Consider the following 20942-nt stretch of genomic DNA (forward strand, 5'->3'; position numbering starts at 1 on the left):
GTGTTTATATAAACATTTTTAAAAGTTAAAAGTTCAAAAGTCTAAACACTCAGCAAAGTAGCACACTGTTGGCAGTGCTAGACTCTGGGTGGTGGGAGTGGAAGAAACTTTCCCCCAGACGGTGAGATGCACACCAACGTTTAAGAACCTGCTCCAGGGCTGGCAAATATTTACTCTGTGGTTCTTCACAGACAAACTTTGGATTTAGAGTCAAAAAAAAAAACACCAACAACTATCTTCCATGAGTTTTATGTGTCACCTCCTTTAGGAAGCCTTCCCTGACCTCTCAGGTTTCATTCCCTCCTTCATGCTCCCAAGGACCCCAAGCTCCTCCATTGCAGCATATCAACCACCTTTGATCTCTGCTTCTGTTGTTTGGTCTGCTTTTCCCGCTAGACCACGATCTCCCAGCTCAGGTTTTGGTTTGTTTTTTAAATCTGCCTTTCCCCCAGGCCATGAACTGTCCCAGGGCCTGTAACAAAGGAGACAGTCATGAACACTGAACTGTGGCGGGATTGAATTTCAAGGGCTCTGCCCCGTGAACCCTAACATCTAGATTGGCCTGCTCTCCAGGAAGAGCTGCCCCTTCCTCCCCTGGGACCTCTGCAGAGGCCCGTGTCTGGGGGCCCCCAGAGGGGCTGGGAGACTCACAAATGCCTTCGTGTACTGGTTAAGCATGAAGTCCCCGCTGGTGGCGTGCTGAAAGGCTTCCACGGCAAACTCTGGGGGTGAGAAGTCTGGGAAGCCTTGGCCCAAGTTTACAACATCAGCCTCCTCGCTGGCCAGTTTGACAAATTCCACCCTGGGCAACAAACAGAGAGTGGGTAGCAGAACCCTCCACCCCAACCTGGATTTCTGCTCCATTCCAGGGCAGGGTGAGCAAGGCAGTTGGGCTTGCTCTAGAAAAACTGGATAATTAGCACCCATCCTGATCTGTTTACGGTCATAACTGGTCACATGCTGGTCACATGTCTCAGCCCAGGGCTTCTGCAACTTTCCATCACGATCCACAGTAAGAAATCACTTTTACATCCCAAACTCTGGAGGGATAAACAGGGACTCCACGTTCTCCTTCCAGTGGGCTCCACGGCAGTCTTTCCCATCCTGTCCTACTCTGGTCTTTACAAATACTTGCTGAGCACCCCTAAATGGATTTCATGACCTATTCATGCATCTGTCAATGTCACACTTTGAAACATTTGCTCATATCGCCTCTGTTAGTCTATGAGGCAAGTTCTGCTCCTCAGTCGCAATGGGGATGGAGAAGGTGGGATTCAGGGGACTTGCCCGATGGCTCCCAATTAGCTTTTCCCAGTTGGCTTTTGAGTCCACCTCTGTTTGAAGCAACAATCGGGCCCTGGAGAATTACTCTGAACAGACTGTAGTGCCACCAGCCCTGCCATCTGCCGCCTCTGGCCCCCTACCACCTTTCTTCTGGGCCTGCCTGCTGGCCACCTCTTTAGGGAAGCTGGCAGAGAGGCTGAGAAGCTGGATAAAAAGGCTGGCACATGGCTCCAGGTTGGCAGGGGGCAGAGCAGTCAGGTGTGGTGGCAATGAATTTGCCTAACAACAAATATGTCTAAAATCGGTTATTCTTCTCTCCAGAGCTTCACAAGGTCTCTGAAGACACGAAGTTGCTGAGGCTCAGAGAGACCCATGACCTCCCCAGAGCCACACTAGTGGCTAAAGCAGAGCTGAGATGCAGAGTCAGATGGTGGGTGTTCCATGGTGGCTGGGACAACGGAGCCAGATCCTCAGGCCGCCACCCGGGGGTCTGCAGGAACCTGGGGCCTCTCATGGCCCTCATCTCTCCTAGCACGCTCCCCTGCTCTGTGCAGTCCTCCCAGGCCAGCCCTGCCCTGACTCTGCCTGAGACTTGGCTTCTCCTGGCCTCAGTCCTCCGTTCTGTAGAATGGGTATGAAAGGTTCAAGAGTCTGCTGGCTCTGTGAGTCAGGAAAGACTCTAGCTGCCTCTCCCCGCCAGTCATTTCCTTCCTCTGGGCTGGACTTGACCTTATCTGCAAAATGGGCCACAGGCCTGCCCACCTGCCTCACAGAGAGGACAGAGGGGGCAGCCTGGGGAGCAGGACCCAGGGGGCTCAACCTGGAGAGCAGCCGGACACCATAGGGCCTTTGGGCCTGGTCCCGTATCCCAAACAACAGGGAGCATCAGAGGAGAAGATGGAGGTGGAAGATTTTTGCAAATCACAAAATGCAGTACAGGAGGGGAGTTTGAAAGAAAAAGATGGTCCTCTTCTGGATAAAAACAACAGCCAATGATATCTTTTTTATGTACAGAGGTGGCTCTGTGCTCTTGGCCAAAGGGGGAGTGGGCTGGGAGCAGGGGTTGGAGAAGGGGGAAGAAGGAAGGGCATTCAGTCTTTCTTACACATCTTCAGTTGCATCCATTGCATCACTAGTGACAGCGGGCACGTACGTTTTTCACATGTAGAATGAGTCAACTCAGAAAAGATGTTAAGCTCTCAAGTGTCGGTGAGGAGCTGCCCATGTCTTACCTTCTTATATTCTTTAGCTATCTTGTTCTCTACTAAGTGTGAAATGAAAGACCACACCCCCCCCCCGGCCCCCGCCCCCGGAAAGCCCTCAGCCCAGTGCCTGGGTAGTGCCCATGGCTCACACAGTATTTCATCTCACCCTCCCAAGGCCCTTCAGGGGAGACAGAAGTATCTCCACTTCCTAGCTGGAACCAGAGGCTCAGAGCAGGTGAGTCACCGGCCCCAAATGCCACAGCCAAGCAGGGTGAGGCTGAGACTCAAACCTAAGCAGGTGGCTGGGGGGGTCTCACCTCTCAAGGGCTGAGGCTGCAAACCTCCCGGTCCGAGTATGCAGCCGTCTTGGGTACCACGGAGTCCCTGCCAACCCAGGGACCGCCAGCCCTGCTATCCTTGAGCCGGGGGACCCCCACCACCATCCTCCCCAGTCCTGCCTGGCTCACCACGGGTTCTGGTCGATCCCGTCCAGCCTTCGAGCCTGCAGCCGTTTAGCCATGGTGAACTGGAGACAACAGAGCAAGCAGGGAGTCAGCTGGAGACAGAGCAAATGGAGAGTCAGCCTGGGCTCCCACCAGGAAGCAACTGCTCTGTGACCACAGCCTCCATGTCCGCCCCTCCGGGAGGAGGAGAAGGGCAGGGCTCCTCCAGCCTCTCAGCACCTGGCTCCTCCCCGCGCCACCAGCCTGGACTTGCCCACCTGCCAGCCCGGACTCCGCACATCTTGGGACATAGACTGAATTCCATCAGGTTGAATTCCTCAGGAGGGGCTGGGGAGGAGGAGCAGCAGGAGCAGGAGAGCGGAATAGGGTGACTGTGATGGCAGCGGCTTCTTGCTAAACTTGTCCATAAACTTCCCGGAACCCCCTGACCTGACCCATTTTACAGATGAGGAAATGCAGGGAGGAGTGGGAGGCAGTTGCGTTCAAGGTCACATGACAGATAGACTCAGGCCTGTTTGAGATGAGGCCATGTTCAGACTCGGGCAAAGGGGCTACTTGCTCAGTCTTTCAGGGGCTCAGGGGACCACCCCTCCCCTTCCCTGGGTTCCTTCCAGGCCAGCTTCCCCTTCACCCACAGGTGTGCAGACACTGGCCTGGCCCGGGGACCATCAGGCTCAGGTCCTCAGTCCGTTGTGGCTGGGTGATATTGCGCAAGTGCATTAGTTCCTCCTGGCCTCAGTCTCCCCATCAGTGTAATAGGGGCATGGGCTTCGTGGTCCCTCGGAGCCTCCTGGTCCCTGTGTGTTGGAGTCTCAGGGAGCTGGCAGGTGGTGAAGCCACCGGCTGTATAGCTGAACCCACTGTGCTTCACAGCCCGCGTCCTCACAGCATGCTTACCAGAGGGGTCAGGATAATCCTCATCTAAAGATGAGGACACTGAGGCTCAAAGAGATTTGGGGCCTTGCCCAGGGTCAGAAGAGGAGCTGCACAGGCCTCTGGGTCAGGACGACAGCAACAGCAGGGCTCCTAGCACCTGGCCCTGGGCCTGGAGAAGGGTGTGGGGACCGTCTGTACACCGGCCAGGCTTTTCCATCGCCTGGGAGTCCTGGCGATGTGAATGGTTCAGAGAGAGCCCAGCGTGGAGCCTCGAACCCAGTGGGTACTTTGCTAACATTGGCGGCCCTGTCCTTTCACCAGGCCCTAATACCTCTTGCCAGGGCTGGCACTCAGCATGTATCAAAATAGTAGAAACGATAGCATAATCTTTGCCAGGGAAATTGTGTGATCCCCAAAATGTTAGACGGCAGTGATTATTTGGTGAGTAAACAGACATTTTTCCTTCTCTTCCTTAACAATTTTCTTTTTTTCACATTTTCTAAAATAAATGTTTTATTTTTATGATTAAAAATATGGGAGTAGATTACATTTTAGAGGAATGTTTATAAATGTGCTGTACTGATATCAATAAAACAGGCGACAAAATGAATGTATGGTATGATTATGTTTTAAAAAATACCCTTGCATATGCTTGTATATATACATTTTTTATGGTAATGTGTGAATGGAAAAAAAGTTTAGAAGGAAACGTAGTAACACGTTAACAAAGGTTCCCTCTGAGTGGTGGAATTGTAGGTGATTGAATTATGGGTGTGCTTTTCTATGTTTCCAAGTCTTTTTGTATGGAGATCATATCACATTTGATTCTGAAATGTGTATTTTTGCACACTGCACTTTCAGATGTATCTTAGAACCTATAGAATGAATTTAATAGGCAATTTCCTCCTCCCTTACTAGTCCCTAAAATAACAATGTATCTTAATATTGATGTCATTATGGGTTCAAGGATGTAAGGACTTGCTTTCGAATTGGGTATGCATCACGTTAAGGAAATAAAGTGAAGATGAGTTGGGGCTGTGGTGGACAGGTGAGTAGAGGTTGGAGTGAGGGAGTTTGAGGAGGGTTGAGATGGCTGAAGGAGTAGAGGGGTACAGGGGCACAGAGTGAGAACAAAGATGAACTGAGCTGAATGAGTTCAGGGAGGAGATGAAAAAGGGGGGAAACTCGAGGTGCTCAATGGAGTGACCTTTGCGTACATCACACACTACTTGGATAAGGGAGGAACCAGTGCCTGTTCTTGAGTTTATGCATAATGCATTTATTCAGCCAACATTTATGAAGCACCTACTGTGTACCAAACACTGGGCTGGGTTAGGGGCCGATGGGGAGGCTGCAGCACCAAGGATGCAGAGCTATAAGCTAGATCAGAAGCAGGGGCAAGGGAGGGGCCCACACCCAGGCTGCAGTCAGAGAAGGCTTCCTGAAAGAGGAGGCTCACGCACAGCTTTGAAGCCAGGACCAAGCCAGATCCCAGGAGCCCCAGGCCATGCGAGCAGCAGAGCTGGGGGGCAGGGGGGGCGAGAGCACTTACAGTCTGGTGCAAACACCGGGTGAGCGAAGCTCCAGACTTCTTTCCCCAGAGGGGCCCCACCAGGTGCAAACAGATGGCCGTCGCATTCCTGAACATGCCTCCCAGAGCCGTGGGGCGACGTCCCCTCCAAGGGCAGAGAAGGGAGAACACCCTGGCCGGAAAAATGGCTCCAGGCCCAGGACTTGGTCCCCCCGCCCAGCTCTAATAACAAGAACAATAAGGGCTGGTATTTATCGAGTGGTCGCTCTGCACCAGGCGCGGCAACAAGTGTTTTGTCGAACGGCTATCCTTCAGTCCTTGAAACCCTGGGACCACCCCCCACCCCAGCAACCACAGTAACCCTTTCAAAATGCTAAGAAAAAGAGAGAAAAAGATAGTGCTAAGTTGTGTCCAACTCTTTCGAGCCCACAAACTGCAGCCCGCCAGGCTCCTCTGTCCATGGGATTCTCCAGGCAAGAATACTGGAATGGGTTGCCATTTCCTTCTCCAGGGGATCTTCCCGACCCAGGAATTGAACCCAGGTCTCCCGCAATGTAGGCAGATGCTTACCAACTGAGCTATGCAGGAAGCCCTCAAAATGTAAATCACCTCTAGTTAAAAATGATCCAGGTGAAGATTATGGATGGCTTCTATCATCACAGAGCCAGGCCTACATCACGTCCTGACTCTGGAAACACACATACCACCTGTAGACTATTTCTGTGCTAAAACCAATCTGAAGCTGATCAGGCCTTAAAAGAGATTCAGGAATTCCCTGGCGATCCAGTGGTTAGGACTCGGTGCTTTCACTGCCAGGGCCCGGGTTCCATCCCAGGTCAGGGAACTAAGAACCCACAAGCCTTGCAGTGCTGCCAAGGGGGAAAAAAAAAAGATTCAACAAACATAAATTAAAACGTGAATGCTTAAAAAAGAAGAAAATCATTGAAGGACACACTGCACAATTTCAAAACTTACTAAAAAGCTAAGGGAACCCAAAAAACAGTGTGGTACTGCCATAAGGATGGACATATAAATCGAGGGAATAGGATTGAGAGCCCAAAAGTATACTGCTATTTGATCAACTGCTGTTTGACAAGGGGGCCAAGAAAATTCAAAGAGGGACAGGACTGACAGACTGATAGCTCTTTCTCTATTCTGTGGGTGGTGGTGCATGGCCATTCTTAGTTGGTAAAGTGATTTGTCTGGTTAATTCCGATAACGAAGGAGACTCGGGCATGCTAACTAGTTATGCGACCCCCGAGCAAAAAAAGAAAAGAAAATTCAATGAAGACAGAACAATCTTTTCAACAAATTGGTGTTGAAACATCTGGATATCCCCATGCAGAAGAATGAAACTGGACTCCTACCTTATAAAAAATAATTAACTCAAAGTGCATCATAGACCTAAAAGTCAGGGTTAAAACTATAATCCTCCTTGAAGAAAACAGGAGTAAAGTTTTTGACCTTGTGTTAGAAGACGGTTTTTTAATATATAACACCATATATAGCAGCTTTTATATATCACAACACAAGCAATGAAAGAAAAAATGGATTTAGACTTCACCAAAATTAAAAACTTTTGTGTCTCAAAAGATACCATCAAGAAAATGAAAAAACCCACATAGGAGAAGGCATTTGCAAAGTATAAATCTGAATCTCTCCAAAGAGGTATAAATTGCTAGCAAGCACATGAAAAGATCCTCAAGATCGTTAGTCATTAGGTAAATGGTACACTAAGACACAACTTCACACCCACTAGAATGGCTATAACAAGACAGATAATTACAAGTGTTTCAAGGATGGTGGGAAATTGGAAGCCTTGTATATTGCTTCTGGGAATGTAAAATGCTGCAGCGGATGTGGAAAACAGTCTAGAAGTTTCTCAAAATGTTAAACATAGAGTTAGCATATGACCTAGCAATTCCGCTCCTAGGTATATACCCAAGAGAAATGAAAAACAAAAATATGTCCATACAAAAACTTGTACACTGGGATTTCCCTGGTGGTCCAGTGGCTAAGACCTCACACTCCCAATGCAGGGGACCAGGGTTCCATCCCTGGTCAGGGAACTAGATCCCTTATGCCGCAACTAAGACCTGGACTTCCCTGGTGGCTCAGACAGTAAAGCATTTGCCTACATGTGGAAGACCCGAGTTCAATCCCTGGGTCAGGAAGATCTTCTGGAGGAGGAAATGGCAACCCACTCCAGTATTCTTGCCTGGAAAATCCCATGGAAGGAGGAACCTTGTAGGCTACAGTCCATGGGGTCACAAAGAGTCGGACGTGACTGAGCGACTTCAGTTTCCTTTCTTTCTTTTAAAAATCCTCATATTAAGAATAAAACCCAAAGTTTCTACCGTATCCTACGAGCATATACTACGACGCCATATTAGATCAGAGATGAGGGCCCAGGTCATTTCCTACCACTGTTTCTCTCGCTTGCTCTCGCCCAGCCACGCTCATCATTCCTGTCTGTTAAGTTTCCTTATCTTATATCAGCGCCAGCAAACATATTCTGCCTTGGGTCAGAGCAAATACTTTAGGCTTTGCAGGGCAGACAGTCTTTGTCGCAGCTTCTCAAGTCTGCTGCTGCTTTGGGAAAGCAGCCTTAGATGACACATTCACATACCCGAGGCGGCAGTTTGCGTTGTGGCCTCACTTCTCTGATGAATCTAAGAAAAGCTGTTAATTTTTATCTTGGCTCAGCTTTTTATTCACAAGGACAGTGTGATGACTTCCAAGCTCCTTGCACACAGGACTGCAAACCGGAAGTCCAATATAATCTACCTGTTCACAACATTTCATAACTATCAGTGTGACCCTCTAACTTTACTGTAGAGGAGAAATAAAAGGAGAGTAATTCATAACCCAGTCATGGATACAAATGCTCAGGCTTGCCCACACTGGAAGATTCTAGGAAGTGGATGGTTGTCGGCCCTTGCTTATAAGAAGTAAATCTGGCCTATGGGACGTTCCTGGTGGTCCAGTGGCTAAGACTCCCCGCTCCCAATGCAGGGGGCCCGGGTTTGATCCCTGGTCAGGGACCTAGATCCCACATGCCACACAGATCTTTTCCCATGTGCCACAACTAAGATCCAGCGCAGCCGAAAAAGAGAAAGAGGGAAAGAAAGTCTGGCCTAAACTAGGCAACTCCCTAGCCTAGTCCCTTCTAAACTCCGCTCCCAATCCAGCCTGTTCCTCCAAGGTCTTTCAAAGCATTTCAGCGCCCAGAAAACTCGTCACCTGTCCCAAGGTGGGGCACGTCCTCCTCTGGTCCTCACTCAGTCATCAGCTTCTCCGGAGCATCTTCTCTGACCAGGTCCTGGCAAAGCGCTGAGACCACAGCGTGGACCAGGCCTGTCAAGAGATGCCCACAGACACTGTCTCCACTACTATCCAGCAAGTATTTCCTGACCAACGCGAAGGTGTGTGTTATGGCTCGAATGGTGTCCTTCGAAAGGATATGTCCAAGTCCTAACCTCTGGTAACCTGTGAATATTTCCCCAGTGGCTCAGGGGTAAAGAACCTGCCTGCAATGCGAGAGACATGCTGGAGATGCAAGTTCAATCCCTGGGTCAGGAAGATCCCCTGGGGATCTTGGGGTTGGTCCATGAGGTCGCAGAGAGTTGGACACAACTGAGCGACTAAACAACAACCTGCGAATGTGGCCTTATTTGGAAACAGGATCTTTGAAGGTGTAACAGATTTAAGACGAGGGACTTCCCCTGGTGGTCCAGTGGCTAAGAGTCTGGGCTGCAGGGGGCCCAGGTTTGTTCCTTGGTCAGGGAACTAGATCCCACGTGCGGCAACTAAAGGTTCCACGCGCTGCAACTAACGCTGGCCCAGACAAAAATAGCAATGCATGTATGCTAAGTCACTTCAGTCATGTCCGACTCTTTGTGACCCCATGGACTGTAGCCCTCCAGGCTCCTCTGTCCATGGGATTCTCCAGGCAAGAATACTGGAGTGGGTTGCCATTCCTTTCTCCAAAAAAATAGTAATAATAGTAAATAAACAAATATTCGAAAAATTAAGGATGAGGTCTCAATGGATCAGAGTGGACCGTTGCCAGTACAGTTTGTTTCCTTGTAAGAAGAGAAAAGAATGCAGACACACAGGAGAAAGGTCATGTGAAGACAGCCGCCGCCGCTGCTGCTGCTAAGTCGCTTCAGTCGTGTCCGACTCTGTGGGACCCCACAGATGGCAGCCCACCAGGCTCCCCCGTCCCTGGGATTCTCCAGGCAAGACACTGGAGTGGGTGAGGCAGAGATTAATGTGTCTCCGAGCCAAGGAACACCCAGGACTCCTGACAGCACAGAAGCTAAGAGAAAAGCATGGACCGGATTCTCCTCTGGAGCCGACAGAGAAAGCATGGCCCTGATCACACCTTGATTTTGGACTTCCAGCCTCCAGAACGATGAGAGAAAAAGTTTCTCTTTATATTTAGAACCACCCGGTGTGTGGTACTTGGTACAGACGCCCAGGAGACTAATACAACCGGACACTAGAGGGCGCTGGGGGCACGGCCCCTGCGGGCAGGCCTTCCCGGGGGCTCCTTGGAGGGCGCGGCCTTCAAGCCCAGTCCCAGAGGAAGGGAAAGGATGCCAGGCGGTGCAAAGGCCCGTGGGGGCGAGCTGGGAGATTCCAGGGGCTGGGAAGTCAGTCAGAGTTCACCCTCTGATTTACTCCCTGCGGCTAAGAAAGTGCGATTATTATCTGAGGAGGGGCATTCCACCCTGTGTCTGGGAGAAAGTGCTGGCCTGCAAGGCCCCTCAGCAGAGGATGGGAGGTGCACGGCCTGGTGTGAGCCCAGTGCTGGCCTTGGAGGCCACAGCCGTGCCTGTTCTGGGGGGACCAGCCATCCCGCTTGCCTGGGATTGAGGGGTTTCTCAGGACACCAGGCTTCAGTGCTGAAACTAGCACCATCCTGAGCGAACGGGGATGGGTGGTTCCCTGAGACGGGCCGAGTGCAGGGGTGCCTGCTCCCATCCTGTGTCTGAAACCCTGCTGACTCACCCAGACGGACTTAATCTTAGGGCAACCCCCTCCTTCACCACCTCCTGGCCACTTGGTTCAAAATCTGCGGCTGCCTGGTAGGCTGATCCTCTCTCTGACATGGTTGCCCACATCCCTTTATGTCTATCAATTCTGGCCTTTCTCCTAAGGCGGCTACACCTCCTCTGCCCCAGATCACACCTGCCATCATCTCACCTGATCACAGAGGTAGGAATAATATTAATACAGTCAGTTCTAATTTGCTCACTCAGCATGAGGCACTGCAATTAGGACTCTACTGATGTCATCAGACCCCTTCAACAGCCCTGGAAAGCAGGTGCTATCCTCAACCTGCCCCCCCCCACCTTAATAGGCAAGAAAGGAACTTCTCGGGTGGCCCAGTAGATAAGAATCCGGGTGCCAATACAGGGGACTCGGGGTTGATCCCTAACCTGGGAAGATTTCACATGCCTCAGAGTAAAAAAACTCGTATGCCACAACTACTGAAGCCTGTGCCTAAAGCCAGTGCTCCGCAATGAGAAGCCACAGCGGTGAGAAGCCCCCACACCACAATGAGTAACCCCCACTTGCTGCAGCTAGAGAAACCCTGAGTACACCAACAAAGACCCCGTGCAGCCGAAAGTAAATAAAATTTAAAAGCAAAACAAAAGAGGCAAGGAAATATGTAAGAATGATAATATAACAACAAAAACCAGTCAATCCTTAAGGAAATCAACCCTGAATATTCTCTGGAAGGACTGATGTTGAAGCTGAAGCTCCAATACTTTGGCCACCTGATGCGAAGAACTGACTCATTAGAAAAGACCCTGATGCTGGGAAAGATTGAAGGCAGGAGGTGAAGGGGGCAACAGAGGATGAGATGGTTGGATGGCATCACTGACTCAATGGACATGAATTTGAGCAAACTCCGGGAGATACTGAAAGACAGGGGAGCCTGGTGTGCTGCCGTCCTTGGGGTTGCAAAGAGTGGACACAACTGAGCGATTGAAAAACAACAAACACTCAAATGGGGCTCCAGCAGGTTAGGGGAGGGTTCGAATCATGGGATGCCCACAGTTTAAGATCCCAGCGTGTGGCCTTTTCCTCTCCTCTGCCAGTCTTGGCCCTTCATTCTCACTGCCAGCTGTCAGGAAAGGTGGTACCTTGGGGCTGGGGGTGGCCTGGGCCGCCTGGCTCCGTGGAGCGGGGGAGAGCCTGTGCAGGATGAGGACACGCTTAACCACTCATGCTACCTCAGGGCTGGGGCTGGAAACCAGGATCCAGCTTCCACTGCAGGGGACTGCCAGGGCAGCGAATGGTGTGTGTGTCTGGGTGAGTCTGTGGGCACAGGAGTGAGTATCATACTGCACCCTTTGTGGAGCAGGTCTGTCCTGCCAAACCTTTGATGCCCACCTGGGATTGGGCACCAAACAGACGCTGGGGGAGAAGGTGAGGACACAGGCTTTGGGGTCATGCATACCTTGGCTGTGTGACTCAGGGCAAGTCACCTTACCTCTCTCAATGTCAGTTTCCCTATCCGTAATATGACCTATTTCAGTAGGACTGACTTCATCAGATCTCAGGAGGCTTAGTGCTGAGGGCCTGCGATAGTTTGAAGGGCCTATGAAAATGTTTTCATTTTAATTTATTTTAAAATAAGAACACAAGTGGTGCTAGTGGTAAAGAGCCTGCCTGCCAATGCAGGAGACATGGGACATGCATTCAATCCCTGGGCCGGAAGATCCCCTGAGGAGGGCATGGCAACACACTTCAGTATGCTTGCCTGGAGAATCCCGCAGACAGAGGAGCCCAGGGGGGCTAGTCCATGGGGTCGCAAAGAGTCAGACACGACTGAGGGAATATAATAATGAATGTATAATAATGAATCTAGCCTGGATGATATGTGTTCTTTATACCAACATAGTTATAAATTATATATAGATATTTTTGGCCAAGCTGTGTGGCTTGCGGGATCTTAGTTCCCTGACCAGGGATTGAACCAGGGCTCTTGGCAGTGAGAGCATTAAGTCTGAACCACTGGACCACCAGGGAGTTCTCCTTTGTTATTATTATTTTTTTAATGGAGAAAGGGGCCTATGAAGTAGAAGTGAATAGGGTCCCTGAAAGTTTTAATGTGACTATGAACGTGGGTAAATCCGTGTGTAGTTGTGACTACTTGTGCAAATAAGAGTGTTTGCCCTTGAGTACTTGCACGTCTCTTTCCTTTGAGCCCGTGGGTGTCACGGGGACAGTCTCCAGGAACTTGAAGGGGAGGGAAAGCCACTGGGGGTCTGAGCCGAGGGTGGGAAGGGCACAGGTGGCCACCTGGGGTGCCCTCACCAGCAACACTGCCAGGTGTCAAGGCGTTGCATGCTGCTTGCCTGATGCATGTCCTACTCTTTGCAACCCCTGAACTGAAGCCCGCAAGGCTCCTCTGTCCATGGGATTCTCCCGGCGAGAATACTGGAGTGGGTTGCCATTTCCTCCTCCAGGGGATCTTCCCGACCCAGGGATGGAACCCAGGTCTCTTGCCTCTCCTGCATTGGTAGGCGGGTTCTTGACCACTGAGCCACCTGGGAATCCTTGCAAGGCATTGCCCTGTGAGGAAATGGGTGCTTGTTGTCCCTGAGGCCACCACCAGGGGACATGCAGAGCCAGCCCTGTCTAGACTTCTGGCTAGCTGGCCCGAGACCTTCAGTCATACGAGACATTAGGACAGAGGGCAACTTTGCGTCTCAGAGGGGAGCGTGGCCTCACTTCATAGAGGAGACCGTCGGTGGTGAGTGCGCTGGTCCAGGCCCACCCCGAGGTGCGACTGCTGGCCTCCCAGACCAGGGTTCTTGCACTGACTGGGCTGACCTAGGTATCTCTACAGGGGCTCATTCACAGACACCTGGGAGCTCTCACCATTGCCTCATTCAGAGACACCAGGAAGGCGCTGGGGCAGCCTTTCCCAAGCCACACCCACCTCCAACTCCCCATGTGCCTCATCTCTCATCTTCCAGGAAGCAAGTCTTCCCTGGACAACTCCTCTACAGCCCTGATGACTAGTTTAAGGGTAATGACCGTAGCCTTTTATTTACTGCACACTTTCTCTGTGCCAGGCTGCCTGCCCAGCATTTACAGGGCCCATCACTTTTAATCCCATGAGAAAGGTGCCATCAAGAGGCGAAGTAACAGACCCAGGGCCACAGCTAGCAGGTAGCAGAGCTGGAATTTGAACTCAGGACACAGACTTCACTGCCACTGTGGAGCAAGGGGAGGCTGAGCAGTGACACCATGGCCCCTTGGGCTACTGATTCACTATTTCCAGAAAAAATCGATGAAGCACAGACTGACAGATGCTCAGTGGGAAATGAGAGAATTTGATCTAGTTGCTTACATTTTATGGATGGGGATAGTGATGAGCAGGGAGGAGCACCGACCAGCCCAGATTCCAGGGGGACCAGATCGCCCGAGTCATAATCCTGGCATTTTTCTCATCCTAGCAGCTGCCTGGGACATTATTATGCATGTGTCTCAGAGGAAGATGCTCAATAAACTTTCACTGAGTGAGAGAATGAATGTTTATCTCTCCAACCAGACTGTGAGCTCCGTTAGAACCAGGACTCTTCTTTGTTCATCTTTTTACTATCGACAACTGGTGCAGGAACTTAGATACACACCTTTTATTACTTCAGCAAGTATTTATTGAACTTCCATTATGTGTTATGCCCTAGGCTAGCCACCAGGCACACAAAGGAGAATAGGATACCTTCCTTTCCTTTAAGGTGTGCATACAGAATGAGGGAGACAAATGAATAATCAGACCATTCTAATACAGTGTCAGCCTTAACATGCAAAGGATTCTTACAAACCAATTACAAAAGACCAACATTTCAATTGAAAAAAAAAGTGGGCAAAAGATATAAATTCACACACAAAAAGAAAACAGCATGTAAACTTGAAGAGATGCTGAACCTTGTCATAACTGACAAAATGCAAACTACACTGAAACACTATTGTCTGTGTCTCAGGCAGAGAATAATAAGATTGAGATCCCCCAAGTCAATACTACGATGCACTAAAAGTCACTGGTAAAACTTCTGGAGGGCAACTTAATACTAGTGACTTATATTATTCTTTGACTTAAACACTCTGTCTTCTAGATGTTTATCTTACAGGGATGTTCATACATATACATAAACCTGGAAGATAATTGCAGTATTGTGTGTGAGAAAAAAAAAAAAACAAGCCAATTCAATGTCTTATCAGTTGGAGGCTGATTCAATTTGTTTTGATTTATCCATACAATGGAACGCTATACAGTCACCAAAAGGAATGAGACCACCCCTAGCATTCTGACGTGAAAAGATATTCAGGTTACATGAAAAATGCAGGTGGATTTCAAAACATACTACAAAGTTACAGTAATCAAAACAGTGTGGCAATGGCATTGCTTAGACATACAGACCAATGACCAGAATCGAGAGCCCAGAAACAAACTCAAATATCTATGTCCAGATGAGTTTTGACAAAGTATCAAGACCATTCAATGGGGGTCAAATAATTTCTTCAACAAACGGTGCTAGGACAACTGGAGAGCCCCTTGCAAAAGAATGAAGTTGAACCTCTATCTCATTCCATCTACAAAATTTAACTCAAAATGAATCAATGACTTTGATCACATTCTTGACAGTGTCCCTTGATGCACAAAAGTTTTACATTTTTATGAAGTCCAAACATAAAATTAGATTATGACCCAGCAACACCACTCCTAGGTTTATACTGGACAAACAAAACAAATGTCCACACAGAAACTTGTACATGAATGTTAATGGTAGCATTATTCATAATAGCCGAAAGGTGGAAACAAGTCAAATGTCCTTCAACAGATGAATGGTAAACTGGGGTATATTCACACAATGGAACACTGTTTAGCCACAAGAAGGAACAACAGACACATTGATACATGGTACAACTCGGATAAAGCTCAAAAGCATCCTAAGAAGTCAAACACAAAAGGTCACCTATTGTGTGATTGCTTTCACACAATATGTCCAGAATAGACAAATCCGTGGTGTCAGAAAGCAAATTAGTAGTTACCAGGGTATGGAGAGGGGAATGTGGAGTGATTATTCGATAGACACAGGGTGCAGTTCTGGGGCACTAGAAATATTTTGAAACTAGAGGGAGGTGGTGGTCATGCAACATTGTGAATACACTAACTGCCACTGACTTGTACATTTTAAATGGTTAACTGTGTGTTCTGTGCATTTTACCTCAATTGTGAAAATGTATGGGGACTTCCCTGGTGGTTCAGTTGTTAAGACTATGCCCTTCGATTGCTGGGAACGTAGGTTTGATTTCTGGTTGAGAAACTGACATCCCACACGCAACTAAGCCTGCGTGCTACTAGAGAATCCAGGCACCACAACAAAAGATCCCGCATGCCGCAACTTAAGACCCGATGCAAAATATATGGTAAGAAAAAACAGGCATGTGGAAGACAGCATACTCCACTTGCATTTTAAATTATACACATACAAATGTGGTGGTGCGTACATATGCATACACATACATAGTTCTCGCTTCCCACTGCACTGTGAGACTGTGAAAATAACCATTCAAGCTGCAATGGTGCAGAGAAAACTGAATAATGGGAAAAATTATGATCGTTCAGGGACCTTTCAAAGGTGTTGTCAAAGCATTAAAACCTCTTGATGATGCAGGGGCCACAGGAGACACGGGTTTAATCCCTGGGTTGGGAAGATCTCCTGGAGGAGGGTGTGGCAACCCCCTCCAGTATTCTTGTCTGGAGAATCCCATGGACAGAGGAGCCTGGAAGGCTACAGTTCATGGGGTCGCAAAGAGTCGGACACGAATAAGGTGACTTAGCACTCACACACACATCATAGACATGAAATAAAGATTTCTTTAAAAAAAAAAAAACCTCTTGATGGTCTGTTACAAATGTAGAGGGAGGTGAAAAAGTAGTGAAACTAATAATTATACATTTAATACTTATTAAATTGCTAGTGTAATTTAAATTAAAACATTGAGAATTCAAGTATTTTCTTTCATTGTAAAAAGGTATCAAGGATGACCCAGCAATCCCACGTCTGGGTATACATCCAAAGGAAGAAAGTCCTATCTCAAGAAGACATCTGCACTCCTGTGCTCATTGCCACATTCTTCATGAGTCGACATTTGGAAACAACCTGAGTGTCTGTTGATGGATGAATGGATAAAGAAAATATGGTATGGATGAATATACAATGGAGTATTATTCAGTCTTCAAAAAGAAGGAAATCCTGCTATTTGTGACAACATGGATGAAACTGAAATATGTTACGGTAAGCAAAATAAGCCAGAAAGAAAAGAGACAAATATTGCACAATATCATTTATATGTGGAATTTGAAAAAAAAAAGAAAAAGAAAAAAGTCGAACTCATGGAAGCAGAGTGTGCAATGGTGGTTGCCAGGGGCCTGGGAACGGAGGAAACAGGGAGAGACTGATTAAAGAGTACAAACTTCAGTTACAAGATGAATGATTCTGAGGATCTAACGCATAGCCTGGTGGCTACAGCAGACAATACTTTATTGTTGTTTAGTTGAAATCTGCTAAGAGAGTAGATCCTCTCCCTAAGAAAAGGGTAACTACATGAGGTAATGGAGGCATCATTGACTTGTTTGCGGGAGTCATTTCACCAAGTACACACAGAGTAAACCATCACATTGTATACTTTATATTACAATTTTATCTGTCAATTATACTTCAATAAATCTGGGGAAAATTATCAAGAGTCGTTTCAACAGTGCTTGCCTTCCAGTTGTGTAGCTTCAGATACAGAACCAGCATCTTCTCTATGCATTGGTGAATCATCACACTCCTTTCTAAGTTCAGATCAACTTAAAATACTTTATCCTTTGTACTTTCAATGCTATGAAATATTTCTGGCAGTTCCTTTAATGTGGTGTTTTTGCTGGCATCATTTCCTTGGGACAACATCATCCTTTTTGTCAGAACCGCTTTCACTCATGTGTCGATATGATGTGCTCTCACTGTTTCCCTGGCTGCACAGTTAGAGCTTCTGGAACAGCAAATCGCTGCGGGTTCAACATTCCCAGTTCAGTTCAGTTCAGTACAGCTTAGTCGCTCAGTCGTGTCCGACTCTTTGCGACCCCATGAATCGCAGCAGGCCAGAGCCAGCTATTTTTCTTTTTTTTAAATCTGCGTCACACGATTTATGGGATCCTAGATCCTGGATGAGGGATTGAACTCATGCCCCCTACATTGGAAGCTCTGAACCTTAACTGCTGGCAAGAGAAGTCCTTGCCAGCTGTTTAAAAAATCATTCTATTCATCTTCAATTCGGATTGCACGTTCAGTCTCATCACTCTGCATTTCTGTGCTGCGCTTTCATGTGTGCGGCCCAAGTCCCTCTTTTGGGGAGCTATTTCCTATTCTTTTGCTCACACATTTTTGTAAAATGTCACATGGGTTTATCACTAGGAGACAGGAGGCAACACAAACCACATGCTTTGCTGTCTGTGTAGGAACTGAATAACACGCATGGTGACCAATCCTAAAAGAGATCAGTCCTGAATATTCACTGGAAGGACTGAGGCTGAAGCTGAAACTCCAATACTTTGGCCACCTGATGCGGAGAACTGACTCATTGGCAAAGACCCTGAAGCTGGGAAAGATTGACGGCAGGAGAAGGGGACGACAGAGGATGAGATGGTTGGATGGCATCAGCGACTCGATGGACATGAGTTTGAGTACACTATGGGAGCTGGTGATGGACAGGGAGGCCTGGCTGTGCTGCAGTCCATGGGGTCGCAAACAGTAGGACCCGACTGAGCGGCTGAACCGAACTGAACTGACCAATCAACAACAGGCTTTGAAAGACGTGATGTGATTGGTCACTCACCGTAGTGCCTCTGTCATTTCCGCAGTGATTTGTGGATGGAAGAAGTAGTAGCAAAGTTCATATTTGGTGCAATTAATCATAGGTGAATCCCAGGGACGGGGGAGCCTGGTGGGCTGCCATCTGTGGGGTCGCACAGAGTCGGACACGACTGAAGCGACTTAGCAGCAGCAGCAACATAATATGGCAAATGAAATTTGAACTGTGTTATTGAGGACTTCCCTGGTGGCTCAGACGGTAAACAGTCAGCCTGCAATGCGGGAGACCCCGGTTTGATCCCTAGGTCCTGAAGATCCCCTGGAGAAGGAAATGGCAACCCACTCTACTATTCTTGCCTGGAAATTCTCAAGGATGGTGACGCCTGGAAGGCTACAGTCCATGGGGTCGAAAAGAGTAGGACCCGACTGAGCGACCAATGCTTTCATTGAGGGACTGGGGTTATTTAACTATACTGGAAGGCAAGGACTGCCTCATTATGCACTGTATATGCTTGTGTGTAAATGATGAAGTGATTATTTCCCTGGGATTGGGTTGGGGAGGGTCTTATAAACTCCCATGTGTGTATGTGCAGGCAGGCCTGTTCAGTCCAACTGTTTGTGACTCCATGGACTGTAGCCTGCCAGGATCCGTCGTCCATGGAATTTTCCGGGTAGAATACTGAAGTGGATAGCCATTTTCTACTGCATGGGATCTTCCCGACCCAGGGATTGAACCTGTGTCTCCTGCATTGACAAGCAGATTTCTTTACCATGGCACTACCTGGGAAAAAAAAAAACTGTTCTTGTTTTTCTTTTTGAGGCGGTGTTTTTGTTTATTTAATTAATTAATTTATTTTTGAGGCAGTGAAATTCTGGAATCACATCTTGGACTGAAGCCATATACTAGCTGTATGACTTCTGGCAAATTACTAAACCTTTCTGAGTATCATTTCTGAAATGAAAATAATGATAGTTCCTGGTCCACTGGTTGTAGTGAGAAGTCAGTGAGTTAACACATGAAAACCACTTAGCCTGGTGCCAGGCAAGGAGTCAGTGTTTCAAAAATGTATCATTGTTATTATTAAAATTTAGTCTGAGAAGTGCTGCAGTGCAGGCAGCTCGAGGGAGGCCAACCCTGCCTGGAGAAGGGAGTTTAAATGCACCAGGTGACCTTCAGAACACCTTTCTGGGCAGCTTCCAAGGCATCTAAGATCTCAGACTTCCTGGCTGCCAGGCAAGGGGCTGGTGCCCAGCGGTCAGTGCCTCCCCCAGTACACGCCTCCATCAGTCTAAGCAGCTATTGGCCACCTTCTCGGCCAGAAGTCACCAGGACTTGTGAACAGCGGGTGGATAACCCCTCGGGACAGGCTTCAGTGACCAATCCTCTGGCTGCTGATGTCAGCTACACCTCCTGCTGGATGCAGCCTGGAGGGAGACCGGATAAAGTCCAAAGCCTCCTAACTTGGCCTCTGGAGCAGGTCTAAGTCCAGACGCTGCAGCTTCTGTATTCTCTCCACTCTCAAACACATAAATCCTTTGCTTCTGAATAGATGTTGCCCACCTTTGCTCAAGCTATATCCTGTCTGACAGGCCTTTTAATCTGACCCCCTAGCAGGGCTGAACCCCAGCTCTGAAGTCTCCTGGGTCAGTCTGGGCCCTCCCCAGAACTCAGATCATCTATGATGTGCCTGACTCCTGTGCTAAATACTCATGTTCACAGCAGCCTTCAGGAAGGCGTCATTGTCCCTGTTTTGCTCAAGAAGAGAATGAACAAAGCTCAGTCAGCTGAGAGAGCCTGAGCTGGGTGGGATTCAACCCCTGGTTTACCTGTTTCCAAAGTCAAAACCTGTCCCCCACAAAAATCCTTTTGGGAGGTGGGTGCTGATGCCTCTATCAGCTCCCCTGCATCTAGGAGACCATCAGCCCCTGGGGACATGAGCCATGCCTTATCCAGCTTCCACCCTGCATGGCAGCTTGCAAGGACAGGCAAGGTGGCTTTGGCTTTACAGCCTGGCTGCACATCACCTACGCCAATTGTGTGTAGTAAGGGTGTCAGGTTTTCGTGTTTCTCAATAGTGGCACACTTGGTGTTTGGGCTGAGTCAGTTCTTTACCAGGAAGCTCTACATCTTCCCACAGTGGCTAGAAGGATGTTTACCATCCTCGGCCTAAATATGTCAGAAGATCCCCCTCCTCCCCTCCCCTGTCCAATTACTGAGAAAACACAAACCATGGCACCTCTGGAGGCAAGACCAATCTGTTATACCAACAACCACAGAAGATGAAAGCTTGGATTTAGAACTTGAACTTGGATAAAATGGTCCCGGCTCCGCTCTGAACAAGCTATAGGACCTTAGTCTTACCACAACCAGACTCAGCTTCCTCATCTGTGCAATGGGGACAATAATAAATAATAATGCAATCACCCTCAGAAAGCATTTAGCACAGGTTCCTGGTCCACTTAACCTGTCAATGACAGCAAACTGTTAACATTTAAACCTCTAAGACTTTCCGTACAAATTAGTTAACCAAGTAGGACAATAAAATCTCTTGCAGATAATGAATTATTTATCTTTTGCTTTGTCTTGGATGTACAGAGTCCCTCCAAGACAACTGTCTGATGAAAACTTGTTGAGTCAACGGTTCTGCCCCAAGGGAGGTTACATTTGTCTGGGGAGCTCTAACAAGTACACTGA

General features: G+C 48.3%; 1 protein-coding gene across 1 annotated transcript in view; it reads right to left on the bottom strand.

Annotated features, from left to right (window-relative positions):
* LOC128055749 (uncharacterized) overlaps positions 1–20942 on the bottom strand; it is a 48420-nt gene that overhangs the window by 23002 nt on the left and 4476 nt on the right. The window contains 4 exon segments of the mRNA XM_052648284.1: positions 652–802; positions 2957–3045; positions 5382–5582; positions 8604–8717. Of these exon segments, the coding sequence (XP_052504244.1) occupies positions 652–802; positions 2957–3045; positions 5382–5477 (336 nt within the window). The 5' untranslated portion in view covers positions 5478–5582; positions 8604–8717.

This window comes from Budorcas taxicolor, chromosome 11 (assembly GCF_023091745.1).
Source record: "Budorcas taxicolor isolate Tak-1 chromosome 11, Takin1.1, whole genome shotgun sequence".
NCBI lineage: Eukaryota > Metazoa > Chordata > Mammalia > Artiodactyla > Bovidae > Budorcas > Budorcas taxicolor.